This window comes from Pseudopipra pipra, chromosome 4 (genome assembly GCF_036250125.1).
Source record: "Pseudopipra pipra isolate bDixPip1 chromosome 4, bDixPip1.hap1, whole genome shotgun sequence".
Lineage (NCBI taxonomy): Eukaryota > Metazoa > Chordata > Aves > Passeriformes > Pipridae > Pseudopipra > Pseudopipra pipra.
In genome coordinates, this window is record NC_087552.1 from 64,092,662 (window position 1) to 64,118,544 (window position 25,883).

General features: G+C 38.0%; 1 protein-coding gene across 3 annotated transcripts in view; it reads left to right on the plus strand.

Moving 5' to 3' along the window:
• KIAA0232 (KIAA0232 ortholog) overlaps positions 1 to 25,883 on the plus strand; it is a 67,330-nt gene that overhangs the window by 7,692 nt on the left and 33,755 nt on the right. For 2 of the 3 annotated variants that reach the window (XM_064653290.1, XM_064653289.1), the window contains exons 2-3: positions 10,302 to 10,805; positions 24,016 to 24,153. In XM_064653290.1, coding sequence (XP_064509360.1) covers positions 10,575 to 10,805; positions 24,016 to 24,153 — 369 coding nt within the window. In that variant the 5' untranslated portion in view covers positions 10,302 to 10,574. The remainder of the gene's footprint in view (positions 1 to 10,301; positions 10,806 to 24,015; positions 24,154 to 25,883) is intronic. The other variant, XM_064653292.1, reaches the window with a different exon arrangement.

Genomic DNA, 25,883 nt, shown 5'->3' on the forward strand with positions numbered 1-25,883 from the left:
TGAATTTTTTTCCATTTGGAACAAACTGATGCAGTTGGTCCCTGCAACCACACAGTGGGTGTGTACAAGGACAAAAGGGTGAGAACACGGAAGGGAGGATGAGAGAAACAGTAGAACGTCTTGTCCTCTCGTGGTGGCAGCGGCGGTGCCGTTTGTGTTACACCAACTCGCCTTTGAGTCAGCCACACAGGTTTCTCTGTCAAGATGCTGCTGCTGTTCTCTTGTAAGTTAGTTATTGCTGGTATAAAAACCATCGCTTCTGGTTTTTGCAAACTGGTATTTGTGCTGGCAATAGTAGTAATTCCTTCAAATGCTGCTTCAAATGCAGCATTTGTTTTAAGTTAATTTTTAATGTGAGGAATATTTACTTAAATTCCTTTTCATTAGATACTGATTTGTATTTTTAAACTTTATTTTTTCAGATAGAATTTAAAAATTGTTATCATGTTTAAATAAAATGTAGTCATGTTTAAACAAAGTAAAATTTAGTTCAAACACTTGTATGGACAGTAACAAACTAAACTGGAAAAAAAGTTTCTCATGTCCGTTTATGTTTGTTGGTTTTTAAGAATAGGATAGAATTATTAGGACTGTATTGGTAACTGGATAACCTTTTGGATAAATTTTTACTAAAATCATGTCATTGTTGCCATTGTTAATGGCAGTTGGGCATTTGAAAATAGTGAAGCAGTATTTCACTCCTCTAGATTCAGACAATTGACAGATATCTTTCCATTTCTTAAATATGATCAATAAAGGTGTTTTTAACAATTTTAAGTCCTTCTTAAATTAATTAGCAAAATTCTTTGAGATAAAATTCCTTGGGTTGGGGGGTTGCAGGTTACAGATGTGCGGTACTTAATCTGGTACAATTGCCCAACAAACTGTGCTGCCGCTGTGGTTTATTTGTCATGCGTTATTTTGTCAGAAATGCTCTGAGCTCCGTTATGTTTATTGAAATAGAACTGGTGGCTACATGCAGCATAACAAAGGTTTTTTTTAATGCATCTTTAATACTGAGTCTTGACCTCCTGAAACAGTTTCTTGAGTGAGCTGTGAAACTTGCCAACTATTAGGCTTATTAATTATTTTTTTTTAAGTTATATCATGTGTACTGAAGGACCACCTCATATGCATAGGACCACTATGCAGAGATGCTTTTTCACAGGTCTGCTATATGCAGTAAGAACCCTTCCAAAAGAGTCTGTTTATGAAGCCCCTTTCAAACCTTATAATTCTATGAAGTGATGAAATTTTGGGATGTAGTGGACATAGTACACATAGTCACATAGCTGTGACTGTTCTTCACAGTGTGTGTAGGTTTTGCTGCTAGGTCATGCTTTTTCCCCTTTCTGTCTTAATATTTTTTCTTACAAGTTTTGCATTATCCAACTTATATAATTTATTTGTTTTGCAAAAGTGAAGAATAAACAGTTTACTGAGAATTTGAGGTCTTTGATATACAACTGAACCGTCAGTGCAGGTGTCTCACCTGCTAATCCTGCAGTCCATTAACAATCGTTTCCCACGGCTCAGGTTTTGCTCTCTGACAGGATTGATGTTTTGACATCTTGTAACAAAGTTCATGGATGTTAATGATGTGCAGCCCTGTGAGTGGATCAGCTAATTGAACTCCTCCAGCTACTGGTTTTTGAAGTGTTGTTCTTGTATGATGGTGAACATGAATGTTTTATAAGAACAGCTGTACTGGTTCAGACAAAGGCTTTGACAAATCCAGCACTTGTCTGCAACAGCATCTGTAAGGGAGCAGTTAGGGACAAAAAAGAACAGGGAGAGTGCATGTGTGTGTGATACCTCTCCTAAATACTCCCACAGCCTCATACTATTTTCATTCCAGGGGATTTCCTGACCCTGATGTGGTTTGTCTAGTTGGAAACTCTCGAGGGATCTCTCTTATTCAATTTCCACTGAAGCCCATCTAATTTTTTTTATTTGAGTCTTCAGTATCTCTTGACAAGTTATTCTAATAGTTGTTGTGCGAAGTTTTGTACGTAGCTCTTATTAACTCATTGGTACTTTTTATTAATAAAGACCAGACATTTAACAATCAGTTTCTGTCCGTGGAGAGACATGTTATCTTTGATATTACAGGACCAGGTTTGCATGTTCTGTACAGTATGCATGCAAAACATTAATTCACTGACACAAAAATGACTTCAGTTTTGTTCTGTGATTTTTCTTTTAACTACTGCTGAGTTTGAGCTTATAGTGCCGCAAAATATCTAACATACTACTTAGGAAATAGATCCTGGGATTAATAGTCAGCTCACAACACACTGATTTATGCATTAATAGCATCAGGTGGTTATTCCCCCCTGTTTGCCTTTTTATTGCCCAATCCAGTTTCAAAAGGTCCTTCTGCATTTTTTCGGTTACTTTGTGCTCACTATCACTGATCACTTGCTGTCCTTTGTCACCCTTTGCCACCTTGCTAACTGTGTCATCCATCTCATCTTCCAGGAATTTATCAGGTAATGCAGTCCCAGTGCAGAATCCTTCAGAACTGTGCTGGTGACTCCCCCAGTGTCATTTTGATTATGTCTCTGTTTTTTTCCTTTGCTAACCTAAGTAACTGAGGCTTATATGGTAGCTCTTGAATCCTTGGAGTAATTCCATTAAGCTTTTATACAGGATTAACAGCTTCAGATTTTCATTTGGATAAGTGTTATGAAAATAAGCTTGCAGATTTGCAAGGAAAAAAAAATGCTGCAGTAACAGCCACACACTGGTTTCTGTCTGCCCTGTGGCTTCTCTGACTTAAGTTATGCTGGAACTGTAAGCCCAGCCTTGTTAGACCTCAGTCCACTACAAAACATATATCCATTACAAATAAGACTCTATCACTCTTGCACTTCTTGGTAATGCTTCTTGAAAAAGGTGGCTCTATATATATCTAAAAGTAAATTTACAGAGCTGCTTTTATGCTTTAGACCACTTTTAGTTCTTTGATTCCTGCCAGCTGTTTAATCTGTGTTTCTCATAGCAGGACAATGCTCCTGAAGCTTTGTGGTAGGACTTGTCTGAACTGAGATGGAGAGAGAGCCATAAACATTATCATATTTTTTTTGATTTAGAGTAGTGCTTCAGTGCCTTGGTCACGAATCAAGCCCGTGCTCCAGTGTTTATTGTGCAATAACATCAAACTTTGCCAGTGCATAAAAAAGTTGTCCTTGCTCTGAAGACTATACAGCCAAATTTCTTAGATTATCAAGGAATGTGGTTAAAAAATAACAACTTCTCTTACTTCTGAATTCACATGTCTTTTAAATGCCATGTGAAATTTATTAAGGACACAGATTCTATTGTTTGCTAGACTTTAAATAGGCTTTGTTTCTGGGCTTTGACAGTGCCTTCCCCAGTGTGTGGCCACTGGGTTTGTATGTTAAGGATTTGTTGATTTTTTTTTCACAGAAAGAAACAAAAGAAATTATGGTCAAATTGCAGAGTCTCCCATAATATAGAAGAACAGTTTGGACTTATGTTGCCATCATATGATGTGGTCATACTTTTGATTATCAGTCTTCTAAAGGGGACTGAAATTTACTGAGGTGTGTATGTGATTTTAGTATGTTGTTGGGCAAACTTGATAACATTTTACTTTGGTTTATACTAATTAGGATTTGCATATTTATTCCTACCTTCAGTTGTCAGGGAGAGGAAGGATTGTTTGCTTTTATTACAACCATTCTGGGTAAAAATACTACTTTGAAAAAACTTTCCTGATTTAAATACGTGGACACTTACATCCACATTTAAAAAAAAAGTATATAATTTTTTTTCTCTGTTCAGTGAATAATTGTCATACATAGACAAAGACCATAGTGGAGGTCAAAAACTTTTGAAATGAGAGCTGTTAATTGTAAACTATGTAACATACTGGTATATTTCAAAGAATAATAAAGGAAACTTTGTATAAAACAGCAGTTTCGACTTAACTATTGTGTGAGAATGTGTTTGGTCTAATTGTTAACATGTAGCAGTAGGCAGAATGAAGCACTGGAAACACAGATTCCCTTTTGGGAATGGAAGGAAGGAAAAAGGTACCATCTATAGCATTATCCAAGAGATCAGCTTCTCTGTAGTAATGTATCAGAGTATAAGAGTATGTATAAGAGTAAGTTTGAGTCTACAGAGAATTATTTGCAGATTATGCAAATTAGCAGTATATTAGTTTTCAACTTCCTTCAATATGTAATCCAGTAAGATTTTTTTTTTTCTACTGAGGGTGTGGATCCCAGTGTAGTGAATTTAAGCCTGCAGACGATTTGCTTCCTTTTTAAGTTACCTTTGATGATCTCCAAGACATCATCTGTGGACCTTTAGGGCACCTGAAAGGACATTTTTAAGGGGTATAGTTTTTACTCTCTTATTCCAATATTTTCTATTACTTTAAAAGTTGATAGTAGGTATATCTTTAAGAAAACTTGAAAGCTTGTTAAAACATTAATTCTTTTTTCATTTACAAAACATGTTTGTTTAGGACCTTGCTGTGTGGATACACAATTTTCGGAGGCCTCTTGGTGCTGATAAAATACAGATGAGGTTACCTTAGATTAATTCAGTGGATTTTGTGATTTGGCTTTGCTTACTGTTTTCTAAGATTAGAAATAATTGGGGGGGGGGGGAAGAAGTTACTTTTAAACACCTTAAAATAATTTTTTTTTTAAATGAAAGGGAATATGGAGACAAAAAGCTGTTCAAGATATGGAATTAACTTGCTTGACATCAGCTTTTAGTCAATCTTTCTGTTGATAGTCTGACATGGATAGTTCCATACCCTAGCACTTTCTTGGTGTGCTTGTATCAAGCTTCATTGAAGAGTGATTTCCTTGCACCTTTCTTCTACTGTGCTCCTTGGTAATCTCTGTGATTTTACACTGCCATGCTGTGTTCCACAGACACAACTGTCACAAGAAGCTGTTTGTGTTGCTCTAATTATTGTGGTACCAAGACATTTTTTTAAAAAAAACCCATTCTATGCATTTGCTATGACAATACCCCTATTTCATTTTATTTAGGACGAAGACTAGGATTGTTTAGTCTTCATGAAAGGTTATTTACCATGCAAGAGCAAGTCTGTTGTAGAGGACAAACCTGGAGTGTTCCAGCTTCAGTTTCTGTGCCATTGATCCTCCTTTCTGTTGCTCGCTGTAGGTTATTTAAAATTGCTGTTTTACTGTACCTAGATCTCAGGAGACTAAAGCTTTGTTGTTGTCTTCTGCTGTCTGTTGTAGATCAAAAGAATGTTTAGTGACTATCACACTGAATAGAATTTTGAGAAATACATCTATTCTAAAATAATCTAAGTTGAAAAATCCAAGTGTTTACACAATATTGTATTCTCATTCCTTTACAAGACACTTCATAAATTGGCTCTTGTGCCTCTAGTGGTTAAGCTGTTGACAGTTTATCTACTGTGACCTTGTAAGGTCATTGATTAGTATTGCAAAAACTGAAAGTTACTTAAAAGGAAAAAATATAGTAGAAATTATTTTGATATAATAATGTACTTTTTACTTTGTGCTTGTAAATAAAAAGTAGTTTTTGCAAACTTTTGATAGAAATGTGTACATTTTTATTTGGTGATTCTCATTATAAGGCGTGTCCCTCTATCATATTTTATAGCTGGAAATTAAGAATTCTTTCTAACTTAGGAGTTAAAATAACTAGCCTTGCACTAATTTTTTAGGCTGTAAAGTGCTCCCCCTGTTCAGATTAGCCCTGGCCATTGTTTGGGATGGAGAAAGTTATTTATAGTGAGACAGTGAAAAAGACTTAAAAGGGATAATAACTCATTTGTCAGAAAATGTTATCTCTAAAATCAAGCTTCACATCTATCAGTAGAAATGTTTGCTCCTTGAGTGACTTATATTAATTTGATATGAAAAGTCTCTCTCTAGTACTGGCATGGGAAAATACTCAGTTTGTATAAAATTTTGTTAATTATAAAACAGAATGGAAATGTTTAAGGCTTTCTCTAAAACCAAGTACTTGAGAGATGTAAAATGAGAACACTCAAATATTATTTAGGAAATTTGTTTAGATTTTCAGTTTTTATATCATGTATATATTTTGTAAATGAATGTTAAAATAGGTGATTGAATATGATATTTAAAAAAGCTGGACTATAATATTTGAACATTCTAAAAATTTTGTTGTCTAATTTCTTAATTCCTCTTATAACCTGTCTCTCTGTTGGTGTCTCTTCCCTCTCCTCCTTCTAATAACACACTTTAACTGAAGTCAATCAGATTTTGTTAGTTTAGATCTCAACAACTGAGTTTCTCAAATGGCTCACATAAATAAGTGTTAAGATAGAAAAGAGAGGCCACATTATCATCTCATTCACGGAAAAGCTGAAGCATAAACTCAGTCCTTACTAGGTGTTAAAGAGCTAAACAATGTGTCAAAGTTTTGATTGAAGTGACATGTATCTAGAAGCTTTGCGATATTGTAGCATCAGAATGGTTTGGGTTGAAAGGAATCCCTAAGAATCATCAATTCTTCCTTCTGTGGGCAGGGACATCTTTCACTAGATGAGGTTGCACAAAGCCCTGCCCAGCCTGACCTTGAATAGTTGAAATAGATTATCTGCAACTTCTCTGGACAAGTTGTTCAGTGTCTCACCACCTTCACTGTTGAAAATGTCTTCCTTGTGTCCAATCTAAATCTACCAGTTTTCAGTTTAAAACCCTGTCACTAGAGACCCTCATAAAAAGTCTGTCCCCAGTTTTGTTACAAGCCCCCTTTAAGTTCCCTCAGGACCTGTGGATGTATGTCATCACCTCTTATCGTGAATCTTTAGGTTCCTTAAGTAGTCTCAAACCTGACCTTTTCTTGCAGTAGATGGTTCTTCGTTCTCCCAGTCCCCGCCTTTGCCTCCTTTGCCCGGGGCAGTGTGTCTGGAGCACTTGCTGGTGAAGGGCAAGACAAAAAAATCATTGACTACTTCAGTCTTCTCCACGTCCTGGGTAACCAGGTTTTCCATTTCCTTCCAGAGAAGGTCCCTTTTATCACTGATGTACCTATAGAAACTTTTCTTGTTGCCCTTGATGTCTGTGGTCAGATTTAATTCTGTCAGGGCTTTAGCTTTCCTAACCGCTTGGACAATTCCTGGCTACTTGGACAATTTCTCTGTATTCCTCTCAAGCTACCTGTCCTTGTTTCCACCCTCTGTAGGCTTCCTTTTTCTGTTTGTGTTTGTCCAACAGCTTCTTGTTCATCCACACAGGTGCCTGGTGTTTTTCCCTGACTTCCTTTGGTAGGCATGTGTTGCTCCTGAACTTGGAGGAGGTGATCCTTGAGTATTAAGGAGTTTTCTTGGGCCCCTCTTTCCTCCAGGGATTCTACCAAGCAGATCCCTGAAGAAGCCAAACTCTGCTCTCCTTAAGTCCAGGGTAATGAGCTTGCTGTGCTCCCTCCTTGCTGCCCCAAGGATCTTGAACTCCACTGTTTCATGGTCACTGCAGTCCAGGCTGCCCTTGAACTTCATGTTCCCCACGAGCCCCTACTTTTTGGGGAGAACAAGACCCAGCATAGCACCTGTCCTTGTTGGCTCCTGTATAGCTCGGGAAAGGAAGTTATTATCACCTTCCAGGGACCTCCTGGTCCTGGATTGCTTATGCCCTACTGTGTTGTCCCCCTAACAGATTTTGGGGTGGTTGAAGTCCCCCATGAGGACCAGGGCTTGTGAACAGGAGATTGTTCCTGTCTGTCTATAGAGGGCCTCATGCACTCCATCTTCCTGTAGCAGACCCTGCTGTAATGTCACCTGTCCCTGCCCTCCCTTTAATCCTGACCCATAGCCTTAGTTGGCGCTGTGCACTGCAGTGAATCACTGACATAAAGGGTAACATCCCCTCCTTGTCTCCCCTGCCTGTCCTTCCTAAAGACCCTGTATCCTTCCATTCCAACACTCCAGTCATAGGAATTGTCCCACCACATCTTAGTGATGCTGGGAAGATGACAGCCCTGCGTGCATGTGCATGTCTCTAACTTCTTTTTCATTGCCTGTGCAATAGAGGCATTTAGGTTGGGCTCCCAATGAAGCCAACTTAGTGGCTGGAGTGGCAGGAATTCCTTTGTGTGTTCTTCGGATGCTCTCCTGCTGACCTACGATCCCTCTCCAGGCTCTGAGCATCTCTTGCTGGCTCTGGCATCAAACTGGTAGCAGTGGGATGGATTGAGGCTCCCCTTCCCCAGCAACTTCAGTTTAAAGCTGTCTTCTCCAGCTCAGCCAGCCTGTGACTGAAGATGCTCTTCCCTTTTTCTACCAGTCCCCAGTAGACCAGGGAGACCTGCTGAATTAGAACAAACTAATTTCTTATTCAGTCATTTTCTCACTTTCTCACTTTTTTTTTTTTTAATTGGATTTTCTTCCCTGTCCTTTCATAATTCACTTTTCCAGTGGAACTTTGTGGCAGAAAGTTGTTGATTTCTTGAACATTAAGGTAGTTCTGCTCGGTATCTCAAAAAAGACAAATGAAATGTGTCAGTCTTCCCATATGTGTGAAATGCAGGGCTTGGGGGGCTGACTCTGACTGTGACATTGACTCAGGGAGAGTGTTCATGACGTGCTGTGATGTGGAGAGCCAAAAGGACAAAATAGGTCTTAGAGTGGAATGCTGTCCTTCAACGATTAATATAGTAAGGACTTCTTAAGAGTTTGGACTTGTGGGTTTTGGATTTGGATTATCTTGGTCACAATATTAGACTTTTCTCATAGTTTCTGTTCTTTAATTTTGTGGTGAAGCAGTAGCCTCCTGGACCTTGCAGGATGTTTCTATTTACTGTTATTTACACTTGCTTACGAGATTGTGACTAATGCAGACGCGTTGCTGACAAAGATTGAATACCCTTTCTCAAAGTACAAACTGCCACCAGAGAAGAAAGGTCACTTCAGCAGAGTGTAGGGGTTTGTGAACTCTGTAGCAACTGGTCCTAATGGATTTCTTTTTGGTGATGTTGCAATTGACTCAGTAAAGATCTGGAATATACAGTTGTACCTGGCTGGTGGTGCAAAGTCAGCTCCTAAAAACTGCCATCTTTTGTTGTGTCGACATTTATCAACTTTCAATTTTCTTTTGCCACGAAACACATGCTGTCCACATGAAATGTTTCCCACAGTATGTAGTTTATTATTAGGTTATATTAGGTGATGTCTGCTTTGAGTGTGTTGATTATCTTGCAGTGGGGTTGAAACAAAATAGTAGATTTTGCTTAGATACATCAGTCTTTTTTCTTTCCTTTTGGAGGAGGGATATTTCCTGCTAGGATTCGAGCCTTGTTTTCTCTTGCTGAGCGAAGCTGGAGAGGAGAGAGAAGGCCTACACAAATGCCAGATTGGCATGTGGTTGATGTGCAGACCAATCCAGAAATGCCTTTTTTGGACTGTTGTCTTCTGCGTTAGAGAGCAGAATGTGCTGACGTGTGTGGTGCTTGCACCTTCTGCCCCTTACTTATCGAGATTAATTTGGGACTGTGGGTGGTGTAAGTCTTAGTTTGTCTATTTAAGGATATGGTATAGAGTGTAAGCTCTCAGGTAAGACAGGTGTATGCTTTGTGTAAAGAGTGTTAAATGTTAATTCTGGCATGGGTAAATTATGTGCTGCTCAAATTTTTAAAGTTATTCCAGGGATTTATGTTTTTATAAGGACAGATTTTGGATGATAAAATGTTTTGGTGCCCTGAATCAAGGCAAATAATCAAAACTAAAAAAAAAAACCACAAAAATAAACCACCAAAAAACCTAAACCTGAAGGTATTTAGTGGTAGGATTTATGAAACTCCTGGCCAGATGAATTTCATAAACTCAGTGTTTTATAAGCATGACACTTTTTTCTATTCTGGAAGTGAGAATCACTGCAAAACAGTAGGATTACATTGTCTTCTAGTGATGCAAAATATGCAGACACTCTTTATTCAAACTTACATAGATTTTTTTTTTTAATCAAAGTGGGTTTTTCAGCTGATAAGGTGATAAAATCTCAACTTTCCCATAAAGCTGGGTCAAACATATATTTCAATCAGCAGATTAGTTGTGAAGTCTTTGATGAAAGAGTCTCTCTTCCTGCATTAGAAAGTACATTTTCTAAAAGTCATTTTTAAACTTGAAATAATACCTGTCACTCTTCAAAATGACTCTGAATAGATGTATTTTATATTTGGAGTAAGCAGTATGTGAATGACTGCTTTCTACTTCGGGTGGTTTTTTTCACTGTTTAATATTATTCATGTATGGATACATATTATCACAACTTATCATTTTTTCCTCTTTATAGGTCCTGCTGGGGACTTGCATCTGGCCTCAATGTGAAATTAAGGTAGAAAAACACATCTACATATGTGTTTGCTATTAGGATTTAGTTTATTCACTGGTCATGCCTGAAGAGTGATGTTCGTCTCTAGACGGCTAACTGCCAGGAAATATAAATGATTGTCCTAGAAGTCAAGCCTCTCTCCTATTTACTGGAGTGAAAATCACCTCCAGATATCGTCGGAAAATCAACTGCAGAAAATGCTTCACGTTATAAGGATGCCAACCACCTAGATTCATGCGCCCTATCTGTACAGTTGTTGTGGATGGTTTGCCATCTGAAAGCTCCTCAAGCTCTTATCCAGGCCCTGTATCTGTTTCTGAAATGTCTCTGCTACATGCTTTGGGTCCAGTGCAGACCTGGCTGGGACAAGAGCTAGAGAAGTGTGGCATTGATGCCATGATTTATACTCGGTATGTCCTCAGTCTTCTGCTGCATGATAGCTATGACTACGACCTGCAGGAACAGGTATTTACATATTTTAGATGTTGTCCAGTGAAAGTGAGTTTTTGTATCAGTTATGTTTTGTGTATTATACCTTGGTATGCCTCAGATGGGGGGGCGGTTGTCTTTAAGTGTGTGGGTGGAAGGGGGGTATAAACCACACGGGAGTCAAATTCGATGGGTGAACTGAGATTAAGGTAGTAAGGTTGCTGTATGAGCAATTACATGGAACAAAGTTTTCACATTGTTACAATTTATACCAGAATTATTAACACTGGAATGTTCTGTATCGTAAAGGAAGACCTTCACTGCTCGTGATTATAAGGTTAATTTAATATTGGAACATCAGTAAACTAATGTAATTCTTGTGAAGTGTGTGTCAAATTGCTCTGCTCCCCAGTAGTTGGTAGACCCGCCCCTCATCACTTCTCTTGGATTTCATCTTGTGCTATTTTCAGTAAAGAATTAAAAAAAAAAATCACTTTTTTTTTTAGTATTCAGGTATTTAAAATACATTATTGTACATGCATTATTCATCTCTTCTAAATCATGTTAATGCTGATAAAAGGCATGCAAGAGAGTTGTTCTGTAATTCAGAAAGGGCAGAGAAAAGTAAAGCTGTGTATCAGATGGGCACAGCTCACAGTGCTTCCTTCTGCATTTATTGCTGTGGATTTTGTATGACCCTACAACATACTCTTCAGTCCTGATTTCACCACTTTTTTTTATTTCTCTCTTTTTTTTTTTTAAAATGTATTTTAATTTCTCCAGATCATGAACCTGTTTCAAATACTTTTAATAGTGGAGTTTTGTAGACACAGGGCTCAGGGAAATTATGGTGTTTTTAAGAAGGGGTGATGATGCTGTTTTCATAGGCTGTGTCTTGGAAGGTGGCTGTGATGACAGTGGGAAGGAGGGAAAGCAAATACCTGTTATTTGATGGCTTAAATATTAGTTCTTTTTTGTTGCTGTTGTTTTGGTTATACCTCATGCATTGCTATCAAACTGCTTCAGAACTTTCATTGTCTTTTAGTTTATCTTTTTAAAAATCTAGCAAAAGTAGGGCAGGGTATTATGAAATAGATGTAAATGTAAGTGAAGCAGAAAAAGCTTCATACTGCCGGTTTTTGAACTCTTAGAAACCATTACTGTGCATAAAAGCCTTCATGCCTCCATTGTGCAAACCAGGAAACTTTATGTGTAAAAGTTTTTTTGGTTCAGAAGTTTATCTGGCAGCAGTGGATGTCACCAGGAACAACCCCATGATTAATAATAATAATGTGGAAAAAAAAAAAACAACAGTGCAAGCACTTTTTAGAATGTACCTTAACATTTAGGTCTTGGTCAGACATGAATAGCTGTATTTTAGAAGGTCACAGAAAAAGGTTACAAAATCTGTTTGAAAGGAGTGTGTGGGATGAGGACAGAAAAAAAGAAACCAAGTGAAACCGCATCAGAACTTGAGGAGCTTTACAGATAGCCCTGTGGCCTTGGGGAAAAATGAAGACGTGTTTCTTTTCAGTCCATTTTGGACCACAGTCATAACTGTGAAGTTGCTACTGTGATAATTTCAAATTACTGAAGTGCCAAAATTAGTTTTCTTTTTATCAGGCTTTGCAAGAAGCAGGGTAACTGTATTATGAGAACCTCATTCTGTTTATTTCTCATTTCAATACCTTAACTGGATCCTTTGTGGGTTTGATAACAGAGCTTTAAGGAATGTGTCTGTTCTTTTTCCAAGTTGGTTATCTGAACTTAATGAGCCAAAGGGAGAAGAATACCACATGCTGGCAGGGTAGCCAACACCCGTGCTGCTGAGTGGGTGCTGTGGTACCCGTGTACAGGATGTCTTCTGAACAGCATCGAGCTTTGAACCTGGTAGTTTCTTTTCCATCTTCTCCAATTTGATCCTGTTTATTGCATAGTTTTACTGCATTTGTTCACTCTACTTCAAGTTACTGTTTTCTAAGTTTTGAGACCTAATATCATTTTAGTTTTGGGATGATATTCTGCAGTAATGATTGGATGCATCTGTTGTGAAACATACTGCTACCTAATTGCTTTCTCAAACAGCTTAGTCTTTAAAGCCTGCAAGTACAAATATCTTATAGAGAAAATTGAGGAATCTTAAAACACACTGTTGTTCTGTTACTTATTTTATTATTTATTTTTAAATTTATTTTTATTTTACTTATTTCCTACTGGTTCTTTGTATGATCTGACATTTTAAAATTACTTTTGGTTTATTTAAGTCATTCAGAAACAAGAAAATTTGTACTGTAAAACATGTTTACATCTAAGCAATTTCAATCCAATTTTGATGATGAGTACAATTTTAGGACAAAGGGGAAAAACAAATACTAGTGTTGTTTACAAATAGAAATCAGGGAATAGAGCAGCAGTTAAATACCTAAACTAGAAATAATTTAGGAGTAAAGTATTTAGAGTTGCTCATCATAAATTTGGTTCTTGGCATCTCAGGATTTTTTTTCTCCCATACAATTCCTTTAATTCTTTAGAAAGAATTTCCAGGGAAAGAACTGTTTTTGATAGTGTTACTTATTGCAATGATTTCTCTCCAGCTTAGAGGACAGCTACAAAGAGGCACTCTCTTCACATGGAGAAGACAAGGGAAAAATGGGTAGAGGTTGCAGTGGGTGCAGTTTCATCTTGATATGAAAATGTTTTTCTTTTTGTTGTTTCTTTTATAGTGAGAACAATCATTCCCTGGAACAACTTCCTCAGGAACGTGGTAGAGTCCCCATTGCTGGAGGTTTTTGAGGTGCAGTAGGACAGTGTGCTGGACAGTCTTGTGTAGGCTCTTTCCCTTGAAAGGGTAGACCAGATGATTTTTTGAGGTCCCTTCCAGCCTGGGCTGTTCTGTGATTCTGTGAATCTTTGCTTTTAGAACTCTGTTTTTGTAGGGAGGGAGTAGCCATCCCTTTTTTCTCAAAGTACAGCAATGACTTCTATTTTGAGCAGGTTAGAAGGAATGTGTATTCTCACAATGGGATTACGCATATGAGCAATCCATTGCAATTTACTCTTTTTGGGGGTGCTAGTGGTGAAGAGGGCAGATTTAGGAAGTCTTATGGATACTGTCATCTTCATTAGAAATGTTGAAAACTCAAGTTAAGATGGTCATTACAATCTTTCTACCTCAGAATGTTGATGACATCATTAGCACTATGTTAGTTGCGTCAGGGAGCCTCCTTCAGTGCTTTTTTTGTAGTGTTCTGGTGTCATCAACTGTAGCAGACAAATGGAACTCTGAAGTCCTGAACTGAGGTTCTGTCAGGTAAGTACAAAAAGATTTAATATAAAAAAAATAAGTGAAAAAACAATTCCCAGCCTTACTAGGTATACCCAGGTGTTTAAGATATCAGTGTTGTGCCATGAGTCACTTCTGTTTACATTTAAAGTAAGAATTTCAAAAGAATATGGGAGTCTCGATTAACTAGGTCTTCAGGGTTATTTTTGAGAATAAGCAGGGTGTTCCTTTCTGGTTTGTTAGTAATATTTAATATGTGGGTTTTGGTCTTGATTCTGATGCAGACTTCTGTGGCTTCTCCAGTATTATCTGTCTCTGGACAGTGTGCTAGTTTGATGTGTGGATAGAAGATAAGATTAAGGAAGGAGGGGGAGGTTGTGTTGTGTGGGTTTTTTTCTTCCCCCCCCCCTTTTTTTTTGTATGTGTGTGAGTCTGGGGTTTTTTTGGAGTTGTGGGTTTTTTTCTTGTTGTTTTTGTTTTGTTGGGTTTTTTGTTTTGGTTTGGGTTTTTTGGGTTTTTTTTGTTTTGTTTTGGTTTGGTTTTGGGTTTTGCTTGTGTTTTGTTTGGTTTTATTAGTAGTGTTGATTCCATGCCTAGCCCAATTAGAAATATCTGTGTTGGGTATCATTACATGGATTCAGGCTCAATATCACAAAATGTTAGATCAGTAAGTCACAAATTTCCAGAGAGTTTTTGCAAGTACAGGAAACATAAATGAAAGTAAAACCCTAATTCACTGCAACCAAATCTTACTGGAAGGTTTGCAATTTCTATTCTGATTCATTGGCTTAAACTGTAATATTTATTAATAAATTGGGAAAATTTATAAGCAAGTATGTTTTGCCCAGGACTAGAGAGCTTTCAAGAAAAGAAACTTGTTAATGGTAAATTGCACTATGGTACCAAGATCTTCAGGTCTGCTATGGTTATACATATGTTCTACATACCTATGAAGAATTACTGTAACTTCCTCTAAATACACACACTTTTAATGTTTGTTGGGGTTTTTGTTTTGCTTTGTTTTTAAATACTCAAGGACTGAAGGTAACTTAGTCATCCTTAGCATTTAGAGCACAATTCTTATTCAAGCCAGACTTGCTACTTTTGAGAATGAGTCTAAAAGCTTACAATGTGAAAATTCTTAAAGAGTCCTTCATTCTTAGTGTGTACCCTTTTTTCATTTTTTTTTTCACTCCTGCTTTTTGTTAGCAGCAATGATACTGCTGGTGGGAGGGTTTAAGAAGGCAGAAGGAGGAGGCTCTTTGAGATTTTTTTTTTTCTTCAGTGTTGACAGATGGATTAGAGTATACAAAACCAATATGAATTGGGTTTGCATATTTTCCTTGATTTTTGTGATACAGTTCATAGAAATAGTTTGGGACATTTTGTGGCTAGTTAGTTTAGGTTTGTCATATCAGAAGACAAGTAAGGACTTCAGTCATAGCTTTGCCCTTTTTTTTACTATAAACGAATATGTGCTTGCTTACAAAATTTCTAGAGAACATGATTCTCAAATTGATTTACACATATATTTGATGTCTACATGGTAGAATTTACTAAAGAAATCTGTTGAACCATGTTATATAACATTCATTATTTAGGTGTGTTAGGGCTTTTTGTTTGTTTTATATGATTTGAGGCCTATCAATGGTGTCTGTCCAAAATGCTTACAAAGCACTGGTATTTTGTTCTGAGGTAGATGACCTTTTAGTTGCTTTTGGTCCATTAAGAAAAAACCTCATAAAATTAATATGTATTTACAGACTATTTAATGTAAGTAAAGTGCATGATGTTTCTGTTAAGTATATATGCTTTCATATTTTCGTTTTATGACTGAATTTTCTTACTTTGGAATAAAGGATAAATTAAGGAAAAAATCATGAAATTACTGACAAATTTTTATCTTTTGGGGACCCACAGAATTGCTGTGGGTGGACATCCCAACATTGTGAGACAGCCTTTTGACTTCACAGTAGGTTGATTTTTAATCAGAATACCTTACTCTTACTTTCCTAGTGGAAGATTTCTGATTATTGTTTAAATGCTAATTAAAAGTATATTTGTAGATGCATGTGTTCTCAAACCAGTTTTGTGATACAGTAAATATTACATTAAGTTAATATAATCTGTGTGAAGCAGAAGGCATTGCCTTAAAATATATTGTGTGAAACATTATTTAATTGAATTTTATTTGTACAGTATTAAAATCAGTGTTCTGTGTTGTATCTTTCATAAACTATTTGTAAGCCTAGCTGATCTTGACTATAACAAATTTATGGTTTAGACATGTTGACATGTACCTGTAGATTCTTCTCCCTTTTGAAGGGATAGAGCCTTTATTTAAAAAAAAAAACCAAAACCAAACCCAAAAGCTAGACACTTTGTGAGATAAAGGCTTTGTTTGTAAGCCTTTGGTCATGCAGCAGGAAGGTCTAAATGCATTTGTTATGCATACTTTCCATATCAAGTGTCTTCTGTTGCTTTTGATCTACTTCTTTCAACTCATTTTTGGAAGTTCACTTTTTTTTCTGACCCTCAAAAATAAAAATCCTAAAAAAAAAGAAAAAAATATTAAAAAAGGTAGTACTTTCTTAACTCTGAATTAAGTAGCTGTTGTACTGCAAACTGTGTTCTTTTGTGACCAGGATGAGATTTTTGCTTTTGATTTTTCAGTTTTTAACAGGGAGGCTTTTATTCTGAAAGACTAATTATTTGCAGACTGATTCAAAGTAGTTCCATTCAGGTAATCTTTTACATGAAGGCATAAAAAGTCTTCAGAATCATAGCTACTCTTCTGCTGACTCTGGTCACAGTTTTTGTTCTTGCTTTTTCATCATTAGTACTTAACTACACTTTGGACTATAAATATTTTTCTTTCTTATATTAAGAGAATAACAGAGCAGTGGAAGAGAGACCTCAGCCTGTGCATGATACATTTTAGGGCTTTACCCTGTGGTTTTATCTCCGTAAATTCTTTTGGCCCATCCCTCTGAGCTGGGATGAGGATGTCATTGCCAGCTTTTGTTCTGCATTTGGCTGGCATGTGCTGATGACACAGGACACTTTGGTGACCATACTTGTGATGCACTTGTAGGTTCCCAGATCCAGTCAAATGTGGGATGTTTGTTCTCCTGTTATCCCATATTAACCCAGTAGAGGGACCTAATGTCTGGATTTAAATGCTAGTAAAAGATATCAGTTTTACACATGTATATTTTTGGGGGAAGAGGGTGTGGGGTTTTGTGTGCGTTCTGAAGTGAAAATCGCATCCATAACCTAAAGATAGGAGGTGAAATGAGGATTTGTTCCTCTGTACTACACTAACCTCGTTATTCAATGTCAGTCTGGCTGGTATGCCTATGTAAGAAAAAATTGACAGTGCTGCTTCTAGTATAATTGCACCTGTTCTTTTATCATCCTGAAGAAATAGCTTTAGGTCATTCAAACACAAATTTTCTTAACACATTACAGTGTGCAGAGTGAGTTCAGTTACAGGAGGGACGTGCTGTGTGACTGCTGCACACGCGTGTCAGTAAATTTCAAAGTTCACCAGCAACATGTAGCAGTAAATGTCTTGAATGCAAAGTGTTTTCACTTTAGTTTGTGTGACTGCTTATTGATACAAAAGCTAAACTATTTTCTAAAAGCTCAGGTAGCTAAAAAGTTTATAGAGGAAAACTTAGCTGTGGTCCTGCCCTCCATCCCTTTCCAGGAAGGAGGTACTCTGACTGGGGACTATGTAATTAAAACTCTGAGAAGTAATTTTTTTTGCGTGCAGTATTAATTTTGTTAGAGAAATTGATTAGGTGTGTATTCCTCATCAGTTAAGCAGAGGAGAATGACTTGAAAGGGTTTTACTATAAAAGCACGTTCCTCAGAAAACTTACTTATTAATTTTTAGTTGGCATTTGACTGGTTAATTATGTGATAACTGATCTGTTCTGTATTTCTCTGGTGATTGACAGATAGGTCAGAGACAGATTTAGAGTGTCATAGGCTATGCATTTGTATTCTTATCCTGTATTGTGGGTGGGAATTGTTGTGGCAGGGATTGGAGCTGAGCAGTAGGCTCTCAGGGGCATTGTATTTGCACAGACTGTACAGGTTTCAGGGTAGTCAGCTTCAGCTTATTTGTTAGTGCAGAAGAGAAGCATTTGTTCTCAAGGACTGTGGTTATCTGAGAAACTTTATTTTCAAGCTCTCTTCTGTGTTTGTATTGGTGGGAGTGATCATGTTGAACTGTTCCTTCCTTTATTGTTAAACTATGACTACTGATGTATTCTCACAAAGGCTTACGTAGTGCAAAGCAGAAATACAAGCTCAATTGCCAGGCTGGTGAGTCCTCCCAACAGTCAGGGTTTATTTGCAGCCATCTCTGTGCTGATACAATTGTACTGTTTGGGATTCTGGGGTGAGCTGAGAACCTCCTTAGTGTTCTTGGTGTATAGACCATTGTGATAGTTCACTTGCCACCTTTCTCCAAGCATGGATGTATGCTGCCTATATTCTCTGAGATGAGATGATTACAGTGGTCTGTGATGCGTGTCACACAACTTTAGTTCTAGATCCAAGAGAGCAGCCATAAACATGTCCCTTTCAGACACCTTGACTCTCTAGTGGCAGTTTCTCTTGAGTTTTTGTCTTTTCTGCTATGTAGGTCAGACCTGTAAGTAAAACGATGTCTTTATAGCTGTAGCTATAGCCTTGCTAAATTTGCTTCTTTTCTGCTTCAGTGGGAAAAGTCTAAAGGCAGCCTGCTCAACAAACATAAGATTTCAGCAGATGCAGCATTTGCATGTTCTCTCATTCTTGTGAGTGGGTGTGACAAATTTCTTCTGCTTAGTTTTAACCTAGAGTTACTTCTAATTAGTGAATATCACATAGACTGCCCTTTCAAGTTGGTAGGATTATAAGCAAGAGTTTTTAATTGACTGAAACTCGGATTACAGGATTTTATACTTAGGTTGATTAATTTTGATAGGTGGAGTTCTTCCCTGCCTGCCATCAGTCCCAAATACCGTGATGACCTTGAGGTCGCAGTAGTTCATGATGTGATCTGATACAGTATCAGCTGGTCTGTTACAGTCTAGCTGCAAAGGATGGTAAAGTTCCAGTTGCAGCAACTGGGAAAGAGGTGGTTGTACTGGCTAGACATCATGGCTGGGCTTCGCAGAGGAAGATTTGGGAAGGGCTCTACCCACGTTTGTTACAAGTGCACTGGTGGCTAAAAAGGCCAATCTGAGATAGACATGTCCTGTTGCAAAAGGCACAGCAGAAGGACTCCTTAGGTGGTCTATTCTGCAAGACACGATTCTTTCTGTGTCATCTTTTGTCCTCAAGAGTGATCCTGTGTGCTTTCTCAAAAGCATCAGCAGCGTTAAAGATAGTGTGTCTCCAGGCCTGCCGATTGGAGACCAGAATAGACAGAAATAGACAGTTCCCTGGCTTTTCACTAAAAGTCTAAGATGAATTCTTTCCCTGGTAATACCTAGATTTGGAGTAATTATCTAACATTTAAGAATGTTTCCCAGTCCTCTCTATTCTGTGGTAGCATGGTTTTTGTCATGGAGAAGACTTGTGCTGCTCTCTGAAGAACCTGCTTGTTGTCTGCAGAACCTCTTGTTGCATTTTTGGGGGGAATATAAGCTGAGTATGAGCTACTGTTTCTTGTGTTTTCTTCTAACCTATCTTGCCCATGTGTTCTCTTTGTCTCAGTCTGAGGCAGCCTGTAAGGAATGTTTAAGCTGATCCTGGCCCATCAGACCTTTTGCAATAATTATAGCAAATTTCCTTATAAAAAGGTGTCCATCCCTGTGGCTTTAAGCAGTGTATGAGAGTTCTTCCTGAATCTCAGTTTAGCAGAAGCATTTTTTCAGGGGAGGTCACTGAATGTATTTATGTGTTCTGCTTGTTGAATAATCCTGAAGGTGAAATATGCTTGTGATCTGTTGCAGTTTTCCCCAGATTCTCAATTGTGACATCCTAGGCACAGTGAGGACTTATTCCATTTTGGATATACTTTGTCAATGGAACCATTGAATGGTTTGGTTTGGAAGGGACCTTAAAGATCATCTAGTTCCAACCCTCCTGCCATGGGTGGGGACACTTTCCACTAGACCAGGTTGCTCAGAGCCCCATCCAACCTGGCCTTGAACACTTCCAGGGATGGGGTATCCACAGTTTTTCTGTACAACCTTTTCCACTATAAACCTTTGTCAAAAGTCCCTCACCAGCTCTCCTGTAGGCCCTTTAGATACTGGATAGTGCTGTAAGGTCTCTCCAGAGTCTTCTCCAGGCTGAACAACCCCAACTCTATCAGCCTGTCTTCATAGGAAAGGTGCTCTAGCCCTCCTCTGGCCCTCCTGTGGAGTCACTTCTGTGGGTCCATGTCCTTCTTGTGTTGGGTGCCCCAGAGCTGGACACAGCACTCCAGGTGGAGTCTCATGGGAGTGGAGCAAGGGGCAGAATCACCTCCCTGGGCCTGTTGGCCACACTGCTTTTGATGCAGCCCAGGGCACAGCTGGCTTTCTGTGCTGTGAGAGCACATTGCTGGCTCATGCTGAGCTTCTCGTCAAGCAACGTCCCTGAGTCCTTCTTCTTGGGGCTGCTCCAAATCCATTCTCTGCCCAGCCTGTGTTTCTGTTTGGAATTGCCCCAACCTGGTGCAGACCTTGCACTTGGCCTTGTTGACCTTCATGAGGTTTGCAAGTTTACACAGGCTCATCTCCCAGGCCATCATCCAGAGCTCTTTGAGTGTGACTGTCCAGCCAGTTCCTTATCCACTGAGTGGTCCTTCTGTCAAATCCATGTCTTTCCAGTTTAGAGACAAGGATGTCGTGTGGGAAAGTGTCACAAGCACTGTACAAGTCCAGGTAGATGATGCCATTTGTTCTTCCCTTACCCATCAATGTTTTTACCCTGTTGTAGAAGGCCACCAAATTTGTCAGGCATGATCTGCTCTTAGTGCAGCCATGTTGGCTGTCAGCAGTCACCTCCTTATTTCCCAGGTGCCTTAATACAGTTTCCAGGAGGATCTGCTCCATGATCTCGCCAGACACAGAGGTGAGACTGACTGGCCTGAAGTTCAGAGAGTCTTCCTTTTCTTCTTTTTTTAAAAATAGAGGTTATGTTTCCCTTTCTAGTGTTGCCATTTATGTGAACTATGAGCTGATTTGCCATTTATGTAGAGTATGAGCTGCATAATGATTTTATGTCAGTCTTATTGCAAGATAGCACATTTTTTCCTACAGAAGGTAGATATTTCTTATTACAGCAAATGAAAGAAGAATCACTACCAAACTTGCTTTTCTTTTGCTTCTCCAGTTTCTTGGCAATGTAGAGGGAAGTGGTAGAATTGCTGCTTTTGCATAGTTGAATAGGATAAACAATTTCAAAATCTCTTTCTAAAATTAGTGCCTGTATCTTAATTCAGGGTTGAATTAAACACTCAAAAACTTGGGTTTTTTCACTATCCAGGTGGCATTGGCTTTTAGTTGATATTTATTTAATTGGGTGGTCATCCCCTAAAAATTAAGGTAGTGGTTGTCTGGTTTAAATATTAGAATTTTATAAGCCAAATTTTAGTTTTTCTTTTGTGTGTATGCACACTCTTTAAATCTGTAAGTTTGGAGTAGCATTGCTTTTGTGAAGTGTTCAGTGACCACTGAACAGAGTTGCGAAAATTCAAAGTTATGGTGGAGCTCTTGCATTAAAATGAGCATTATCTTATGGTCTCTAGTTCTGTTAGGAAACAAGGCAAATGAAGGTATCTAGTAGGTGAAGAGAGCAGAATTCTATAGTGATTCTTTCCATGTGGAGGAACTGGTTTACTTGCTTTCATGCACACAGAATGTTTTGTCAAACTGCTTTCTTGCCTGTTTGTCATGGACTTAATACTTTCCAGTCTTAAGGGTAAAGCTACTGATGGGCTCCTGACCACTGGAGACAAAGAGATGGGAAAAAAAAGAAGGGAGAAAAGTCAAGAGGCTAATTTCAACCACTTGAAACTACCGGCTTGTCAGTCTTTTTTTTTTTTTCCTTTGGTCAATTTAGTCATCATGAAAGCAGAGTTTCACTCTGTGTCTCAATTCTACAAATTCACTCTCTAGGGTGTATGACATAAATTTCTGTAAGCATGAAAGTTCTTGCTGCTCTGCTGACAGACAGCTGGTAAAGCTGCTCTGCAGAGGGGATCTGTAATGTACCAGTACAAAGGAAAGCTTTCTTGGCATAGAGAAAACAAAGTACTTTAATATATAGCATTCTGAGAATGTTTTCCTGCTGTAGATGTTGCCTTAATGAACTTTCCGCTTAAAACCAGAATAAATTGCTTGCACACATTTGCTGGTTTGCCTGGATTTTCATTTTGAGTAGCATATTCCAAATGGGTCCATTTGGATAAGCAGGACAGGCTTTGGGAGCTGGTGGGGAATAGGTGGTTCTCATCAGTTTGTTTGCTTTCACATGAATACTGGAAAGAGTTAGAGTGCTCTACAGCCTCATGGTCTATAAAGAAATACATAAATTACAATTTTGGAAAAGACATAATTTTTTTTTTTTAAAGTGAAGTGCAGATGTGCAGAAAGTCTCTTGAACCTATTTTCTGATAATTTTTTCTTATTTTTTCTATCATTTCTTTTTGTTAGTCCTTCTAATAACAGAACAGTAGCTTGTTCAAATTTCTTGTTTTAAATGAATCACTGGCACCTTGCACAAGTATAAGGAAAAACAGAGTGACTGTTAGCTTTTTGTTCTTTCAGCACTAAGTGCAATTCTCCAGTTTTGGTGCTCAAATAAGACTTTAAGAAGTATATTCAGCAAATTGCTCTACTCCTTCCTGGAGGACTCAGTCGCCCTTCAGTGGCTGATTCTGAAGGTGATTGGTCTCTCTCTGCTCCCTTTTTTCCCATCTTTTTCCTTGATTGCACAGGGACAATCAGTTTCAACTTGTTTTTTCAATTAGTTTCACTGACAACATGTTTTTACTTTGTTTTGAAACCATGGGGAATTGGAAGTTCTTTTAAATGAGAGTGGGCCTTAGCCTGGATTTCTTTAGAAGCAGTAGCAGATATGTTGAAAGAGTTGAAACAGGTAGGCTGAAAAGCATCAGGTGTTTGTGGGTCTCTCTGAAGAAGATGATTTAGATCAGCATCCATTCTAAGACGTTAAAGACTATTTTCCTGGTAGCCAAAACATTTCCTTCATGGTATGAATGCGGGAAATCATGTATATATATGTGAACAGGCAGTGAAGAATAAGCAAGTCTGATAATAAATTTTGTAAATTCCAAGAAGCCATATAAAACGGATGCTACGTATCTTCACATGATTGCATGTAATACAAGAGCATTCTGCTTTGATTTTATTGTTCTTCATTGTTCTTACATGTGTGAGAAGCCAACCCCACCCATTCACCCCCACCTCCCAGTATCTGAATTTTCTTCTGAAATTAGTTCAGGATTATTTACGATAGGCACTGCTTTCTGTGGCCGTAATGATGCTCATTGTGAGACTGAGTTGAAGGCTTTGGGATCTAACATTGCATTTTCTTTTGGCTAGTTTAGCTTTCTCTTAAGTTTTATCCTAACTCTGAACTACTTGTTTTTCATCCTTATTGTTTCAGAGATCAGGGAAACTCTCTAACATATTTTGTGTAAATTACAGTAATACATTCAACCATAACTTGGCCATAAAGTTACCTTTATGAATATGCTTTGCAAATGGAAAATATTGCAGTGAAGTGTGAGTAACCTCCATGTCCTGTGAAAAGTACATGTGCTTTTCTGAATAGTAAGGGCAAGTTTTATGTAATCAAACTAATCTTTAACTGGGCAAAAAGTAGTTTTTAGCAGATAGAAAAGGGTTAGTTTTATTTTGAACAGTATGTTACTTGTAGTCCTGTTCTGCTGTAGTACTAAGATATTAATCTATTTCAAATAATGTAATTTCTTTATTTTGATTTTAGGAGAATGACATCTTCCTGGGCTGGGAAAAGGGAGCTTACAAGAAATGGGGAAAGAGTAAGAAGAAGTGCTCTGATCTAACACTAGAGGAAATGAAAAAACAGGCTGCTGTCCAGTGTCTTCGCTCTGCTTCTGATGAAGTAAGTTTGGACTATTAATAGATTCTTAAGGTTTTATGTCCTTCTTTGTGTTAGATATATTTAGCTCGTGATGCTTGTCTTCTAATTTGTGCTTTCTTAAAATGCAAGTTCACTAAAAGTTCTCCAAGAATTCTTTATTTTTCTTCAGGAAATTATGAAATCTGTGTATGGCAGCATGATTTCACAAAAGATTCTGTACTGTGTAGTGTCATGCTTTCCTTCCTGTAAGCCCTTGGCTGTTCTTGTCAGGGACAGTTGCAATGCACCAGTTTGTGTTGAAATTACAACAAAGCTTTGCATAAAGGTAATTCCCAAGATTCTAAATTGACTTTGTGTTGTGTTTGAATAGAAAGGACTGGAATATTTGGGCAGAAAGCCATCTTACTTTGTGCATGCTACATGTGTCATCCAGAATGCTAAATAAAACACCACGTATGGTAGCAAGTGTTCACTTCCCAGATTACAGGAGTGAGTGGAAGTGGAATTGAAGTGCACTGACTGGAGAAGGTGAGGAGAGGTGAAGGCAACAGGCTGAAGGAAGGTAGCAGAGGCAGCAGATACCATGTAGCTCAATGGAAAAGTGGACAAAGGACTGTTGAAGGAAATGTTTAAAAAGAAAAAAATATGTAGCACAAGTCAATAAAAGCTCCCCGGGGAGATTTTTGAGACAACAAAAATGAGAAAGTCTGTCTTTTAGTTTACAGAACTACAAATACTCTGATCTCTTCCTACTGTAGGAAGAAACTACCCCACCCATGTAGCCTGGTTGCGTTATTGCTTCATACACCTTCCTAGTCATAGTTTGTGCTTGCACAAGCATTTGGGTGGTTATGTGGAGAACTGGATTGGGAAAGTGAATCAGTTTCCTGAGATTAACCTGGTTGGGGTGGAGGAAATGTTAACCCAGAGATGTTTCCTGGTCAGATTTGTGGCACAGACACTTGTGCCACAAGGCTGTGGAAGGTATGTGGCCAAGAACAATCAAGAAGGTGGGGATGATGTGGTTACTCCCACCACCTTTCAGCAGCATTGGTATCACGTACTGACTTACTGTTTGTGAAGCTACTTGAGTATTTGTTCAGTTACTAAATTCCTAATTGACTAATTGGGAGATTTCTGAACTCCCATTTTCCCATTACTTATTATGCTAACAAAGTGATGCAAGTATAATTTTGTTGGTAATTTGCTCTACTCTCATTGTTACAGAATACTGAGGTAAGCACTGTGACTACTGTAACAGTTAATTTAAATATGAAGCAAATATGAAGAAATAATTGCAAGAAGTAATGTCTTTCTTGAGGATATGACTGTCTTTATGTACTTATTTTATGAACAACAAAAAGTAGCTTGCATACATAGACCACAGGAATACTGATGATTGATTTTTAGCTTTAGAAAATACTGTGCATCTCCTCATAGCTGACAATCAAGCAGCATCACTTAGAGTTAAATTTATCTTGTCTAGAGAAATCTAGTTGCAGAGAAAAAGGAAGAAGGTGTATTTATCAATAACCTAAAACAAAAGCAAAAGGGAAGAAACCAGTCAACTAGACTTTTGAAAGAATAAAAGAATGTGTGATCTGAAAGGTTGAACAAGTAACTTCCACCTTTGACTCTTGTCCCCTTGTCAGATTTATAGTGTTCAACATTAAGCTATAATCTGCAACCTGTAGACTTGTGTTATTTCAGAGCTATTTTGACTTCTGTTGCATGCTCAGACAATTAAGCTT